The 5,794-nt window shown below is 56.4% G+C and overlaps 1 protein-coding gene across 1 annotated transcript; it reads left to right on the forward strand.

Annotated features, from left to right (window-relative positions):
* The first annotated feature begins 298 nt into the window (after window positions 1-298).
* On the forward strand, window positions 299-5,428 carry MLF2 (myeloid leukemia factor 2). The gene is made up of 9 exons (XM_084878071.1): window positions 299-597; window positions 1,154-1,231; window positions 1,479-1,605; window positions 1,828-1,863; window positions 2,407-2,460; window positions 3,174-3,302; window positions 3,455-3,614; window positions 4,433-4,645; window positions 4,878-5,428. The coding sequence occupies exons 2-8, from the start codon at window positions 1,182-1,184 to the stop codon at window positions 4,618-4,620; spliced, it is 744 nt and encodes a 247-aa protein (XP_084734197.1). The 5' UTR covers window positions 299-597; window positions 1,154-1,181; the 3' UTR covers window positions 4,621-4,645; window positions 4,878-5,428.
* Window positions 5,429-5,794: the final 366 nt, after the last annotated feature.

Consider the following 5,794-nt stretch of genomic DNA (forward strand, 5'->3'; position numbering starts at 1 on the left):
CGGCTCCAGGCTCCCGCGGGGCCCGCCCCGTCTGGTCCTCTAACGGGGAGCGTGCTCCCCATCTATCGCCCCCCATGGGCATCTGCCCCTTGTCCGCTTCCTTCGCCTGAGCGAACGTGCCGCCCCGCCCAGCCCCATCCTTCGCGAGTCATGCATCCTCTGCTCCCCCCAAACCCTGGGAGCAGAGGATGCATGACTCGCGGAGCAGAACCCGGCAGCAGACCCCGAGCCCCGGTTGCCAATCAGCTCCATCACCCTTTGTCCCCAGAGGACCCCGCGCCCTGCCCCTTCCCCTCCCCTCCCCCCGGGAGCGGCCCCGGCCTCCTCCCCACGCCGCCGGCGGGCGGGGCTCCGCGGGCCGCCCCGGGGTGGGCGTCCCCGCCGTGACGTCACTTCCGCCCGGGCCTGGCCGGGGCTCGGGTTCCGTGGGCCGCGGGAGGCTCGGAGGCGGCAGCAGCTGCGGGAGGCGGCGGCGCGGGAGGCCGAGGAGGAGCTCGAGCCCGGACCGACCGTGCGCCCGGCGCCGCCAGCCCCGACCCTGCAGCGCACGGGAGGCCAGACCGGCCGGATGGGCCGCTGAGCCCGAGGCGGGGACCGGTGAGGCTGGGGGTGCGGGGCTGCAGGGGCTGCGAGCCTGGGACGCGGGGAGGGGAGGGGAGGGGAGGGGAGGGCCGGCCTCTCCGGCTTTGCTTTGCCCGGCGGGGAGCCCGGGCCAGGCGGGGACCCTCTGACAGTTCGGCGGGGACTGCGGGGCCCGCCGGGGGCGGCGGGGCAGCGGCTGGGTGGGAGGAGGGGGCGGGGTGGTTGGGGGTCACCGTGGGGCGCAGGGCCGGCACTTGGCATTCGCATCCGGAACTGTGTCGTCAGGGGAGGGGGTATGGCTCTGGCCCGGGCTTTGGGGAGAGGATGGCTGTGAGTGGGAGAGGCAGAAAACTGAGAGGCTTGGACATTTTCCATGGCCCTCCTTGCGAGAGGTTTGAAGAGCTCTTCTCTCCCCGGAGGGTGGTGGTGGTAACACCTGGAGGAAGGTCTCACTGGCGTTTGGGGTGGGAGGTCAGCTACAGCATTGGGAAGGGACAGTGAGTGCGGCGGGAGTCCCTTCACCGAGCGGCTGTGCAAAGCCCGGCTGCCTCCAACTATCTCATCTTTACAGTGTGGAGCCCCCTGGAGCTAAAATCAGGATGTTCCGCTTCATGAGGGATGGGGAGCCTGAGGATCCCATGTTCCTGATGTGAGTATTCCCTCCCCCTCATGCTCTAGGGACTCATCCCAGTCCACTTCAGGTGTCTGAGGAGTTCCTGCAGACCCGTGGGTTCCCACTGTGTGTGCTGGCTGGATGCTGAGCTCCAGCCCCAACTTGGAGGGAAGCAGGCATCTGTGCCATCTTCCCGAGGACCGGTTTCTTGGGGGTGGGGAGGGGGAAGGGGTGGTTGACTGCTTGGCCCTTCTGCCATCCATACTGGATTCTCACTCCACAGGGACCCCTTTGCTATTCACCGTCAGCATATGAACCGAATGCTGTCGGGCGGCTTTGGGTACAGCCCCTTCCTCAGCATTACAGATGGCAACGTGCCAGGGACCAGGCCAGCCGGCCGCAGGGTGCAGGTAACGGTGCTGCGGGGTACCTGAGACCCTAAGAAAGGTCGGAGGGTGGTTAGTAAAGCGCCTGATTTTTCTGGCACGACAGCCAGTTTAGCAACGTAGCAAAGGGGGAAGGAGTCTGGAGGAAGGGTTAGCGATACCCTTTTGAGGGGAGGGTGGGAAACCAGCCGAGGCCATGGGCTGGGTGTGGGATCGCTTACGTCTGTTCTCTCTGTGTTCCTGTAGGCTGGGGCTGTCTCTCCCTTTGGGATGCTGGGAATGGTGAGTTCTTATCTCCTTGTGTCCTTCCACCTCAGATACACTCTATTCACTTAGATATTACTTCCCAATGTGCCTCTCTAGAGTAGTCTTATGGGTAATCGTAGAAACTTTATAGTGTTCTCAAAACTCTGGGCCTGCTGTGTGCTATAAGTCTGTGAGATAAAGACGCTAATATGGACTTGTGTCCTTGTAGGAGCCATACTCACTAGGAAAATGTACTTGTCTAGAAAAGTTTGTCTCTCCCAGGAGGGAGGTGCGGGTGAAGGGCCCACTAGACATGGCTTTTCGAAGATTGTCTGTACAAGTTCATGCCCACCACCTTCACAGGTGAGAGTCCATTGACTTCGGCATCCGTAGGGCAGGCAGGAAAAGGGAAATTGGGTCAGAACAGCCGTAGAGGCTGAGGAGGAGGGCTGCGGTATACAGGGAGAGAAACACGTTCACAAAGAATGACAAAGGGTGGCTGCTAGGCGTGAGGGAGAAAGAGAACGGGATGGGGGGGGGGTTGTCTCTGAGCTCATTCTGCTCTCCGTCTCTCTGCAGTCGGGTGGCTTCATGGACATGTTTGGGATGATGAACGACATGATCGGAAACATGGTGAGACTCCTGTTTCATCCCCTGGCACCACCTCGAGCCCTCAGAGGAGTGGGGAAGAGTGATAGAGAAGGGGTCACGCTGGGTAAAGAAACTGAATCCGGAGAGCATGGGTTCCGGCGTCCGCTCTCATGCCAAGCAGCAGCAGCAGCACTCTCATGAAATATGCAGTTAAGGCTCAATCTCTTACAATCCTTCCTTTTTACTTATTTTTAAAATATGTTCATATTAAAAAATCAATTAAAAAAATTAAAATAAAATACGTTCATATTGATTTTAGAGAGAGAGGAAGGGAGAGGGGAAGAGAGAGAGAGAGACATCAATTGGCTGCCTCCACATCTCCACACTGAGGATCAAGCCTGCCACCGGGCTATGTGTCCTTCCTGGGAATCCAACTGGCGACCTCTTGGTTCATGGGTCAGGGCTCAACCATTGAGCCACCCTGGCCAGGCATTTGGGGGTAATGATGAGTCCTGACATTTTTGTTTGTTTATTTATTTTTTATTAAGATATTATATGTGTACATACCTTACCAACCCCTTCCCCCCCCCCCCATTCCCAAACATGCCCTCCCTCCCCATAGTTTTCCCTCCATCTGACATTTTCTTATTTTCACATTCTGTGAGGAAGACAGGAGCAAGAACAGGCAGCCGAAGGGTGGGAGCCTGTCTCCAGAGCCCCTCCCCTTCAGCCCCCCTGGACCCTTTCCTTCTCAGGAACACATGACTGCTGGAGGCAACTGCCAGACCTTCTCCTCCTCCACCGTCATCTCCTACTCCAACACGGGCGACGGTGCCCCCAAGGTCTACCAGGAGACGTCGGAGATGCGCTCGGCGCCGGGCGGGGTGAGTGGGAGAGCTTTTCCTCTGAGAAGGCGGGATTTGAGTGGCAGCCCCAGAAACCCTGCCTTCTTTTTCCAAGATTGAGTTGTGGGTGGTTTGTTTGGCCTGGGCTTTGGAAGGGGCAGCTGAATGTGCCGTGTTCTGCCTCCTCCCAGATCCGGGAGACGCGGAGGACTGTGCGGGACTCGGACAGCGGACTGGAGCAGATGTCCATCGGACATCACATCCGAGACCGGGCTCACATCCTCCAGCGCTCCCGAAACCACCGCACGGGGGACCAGGAAGAGCGGCAGGACTACATCAACCTGGATGAAAGTGAGCCTTCCTTGCTGCTCACCGCCCTTCCAGCTTCGCTGCCAGTAGCCCCTAGTCCAGTTTCTGTGAACTAGGAGATACCAGCTCTTTCTCCCTACATCCATAGATATTTTTTGGGGGCAAAAGATAGTGAGCCCCATATTTCTTTTATTTATTTGTTTTAACGTTTTTATTGATCTCAGAGAGGACAGGAGAGAGAGAATGATAGAAATGTCAATGATGAGAGAGAATCATCCATCGGCTGCCTCCTACATGCTTCCCATTGGGGAGCAAGCCTCAGCTCAGGCATGTGCCCTGACTGGGAATCAAACCGTGACCTCCTGGTTCATAGGTTGATGCTCAGCCACTGAGTCACACCTGCCGGGTGATGGTGAGCCCTATATTCTTACCTCACTTGGAGCCTTGTCAGCTTTGGGGCTGAGTCAGGTCACCAGGGTGGGGCAGACTCTGTCACCTCAGTGAGAGGTTGATAGTAATCTACCCTCTCCATCTGGAACCATTTTTTTTTTTTTCTCTTTTTTTAAAATCAAAAAATATTTATCAAATACTTACTGTGTGCTTGGGACTCTGCTCCTTAAGTAAATAATTATCCCATTCCTGACTTCCTTCTCCAGGGATCATGCCTTAGGCCTGCTAGTGGCTTCTAGGAACCACATTGAACCAAAAATTGCTAAATAAACTTGCCCTCCCCCACACATCCCCAAACCCCTTCTCTTAGCCTTCACGGCAGTGTCAGTGCTAGAAGCCTGTGGCGCACCCTTGCACCTCCCTCCGGAAGCCAGGCGGTCCACCGATGGTGTCTGGTCTCTCCTCTCCAGGTGAGGCCGCAGCATTCGATGATGAATGGCGGAGAGAGACGTCCCGCTTCCGGCAGCAGCGCCCTCTGGAATTTCGAAGGCATGAGGCTTCAGGGGGCGGAGGCCGAAGGACGGAGGGGCCTCCCCGCCTGGCCATACAGGCCCCTGAGGACTCCCCCTCCCGACAGTCCCGCCGCTATGACTGGTGAGGGCCCTGGGCCCTCAGCCTCTCTTGTAAGTATCTGAGGGGGCGGAATTGTACGATGTCAGGCACAGGAGGGAGGTTGGGGAGTGTACCTATGCACATTGGAGGCACAGACAGTCCAGGTGCCTAGCAAATACTGCCTTTGGTAGAAGTTTTAGTTGCTACAGAAAGAACTCTCATCCGAGTAGGAATTAACCCCCAACTCCTGGCTTTTATCGTTTGTCTTCTTTCTGACTTGTACTCCTCTCTCTCCCCCTCTAGGTACAGGCTGAGAGGCTGACAAGTCATCCCCCGATATAACTTTGTCCTCTCCAACTCCCGCTCCCACTTTAATATTAAATTAACAGGCAAGCTGGCCCCCCGCTCTCCCTGGAGTCTCAGGGAGAACCGTTCACTGCCCCCTTTATCTACATCTTCCTCCTTTAATTCCCTTCCCACCGTGACTCCGCATCTCCTGTATCCACTAACTTGATTTTTCATTTTGCTGCTCCATCTTTGAACCTCCTCACCTTCCCCATTCGACCCCTGCCATACATTGAAGGCTTTTGGGGGGAGCCCTGGGTTTAGGGGCCTCTTCCCTCCCTCAGCTACCTTGGACCTTTGCCCACCTCCTTCTCAGATCCCCTGCTGCAGGGGTCCTAGTCCTCCTTCAGTGCTGTGTGTGGAGAGAGAGGTCTGGTCCTCAGTCCTTCTTCCTTCCCACCTCCTTCACATCACAAAAATCTCCCCTGTGTCCTCTACCTTTATTTTTTGTTTGTGCAACTTGTAACTAGGTGTTTAAGGAATAAAGGAGAATGGGGAAAAAAAACACACCAAGTGGCATTCTGGCTTTACTTTTAATCTGTTCCCTGTTCAATTTCAACCCTCTTGTCTCCTCCTCGTCATCTCCTTTCTTCTGTTTTCATGTGTGGCCTTCATAACTCAAGTTCAATCCCAGGGCCTCAGTGGTAATGACATTGGGACTGGCAGAGGAGAAGCAGCAATGGGACTCAGCGGGGCTGGCGGAACTGTAAGCAGCTGTCCTCCCTTGCTTTTGCTGTGACTTCACTGTCAGGGGGAATGTAGGGCCTATCTCCTAGGTGCCTGAGGAATTTGCTGCCCCTTGTCCCTCAGGCACAGTCTCTCCCGTGGGCTGTGGGTGGGAACACTTGTGGTACAGAGCAGGAAGGAGTCCAAAT

The sequence above is a fragment of the Pipistrellus hanaki genome, assembly GCF_964339955.1.
Source record: "Pipistrellus hanaki genome assembly, chromosome: 3".
NCBI classification, from domain to species: domain Eukaryota; kingdom Metazoa; phylum Chordata; class Mammalia; order Chiroptera; family Vespertilionidae; genus Pipistrellus; species Pipistrellus hanaki.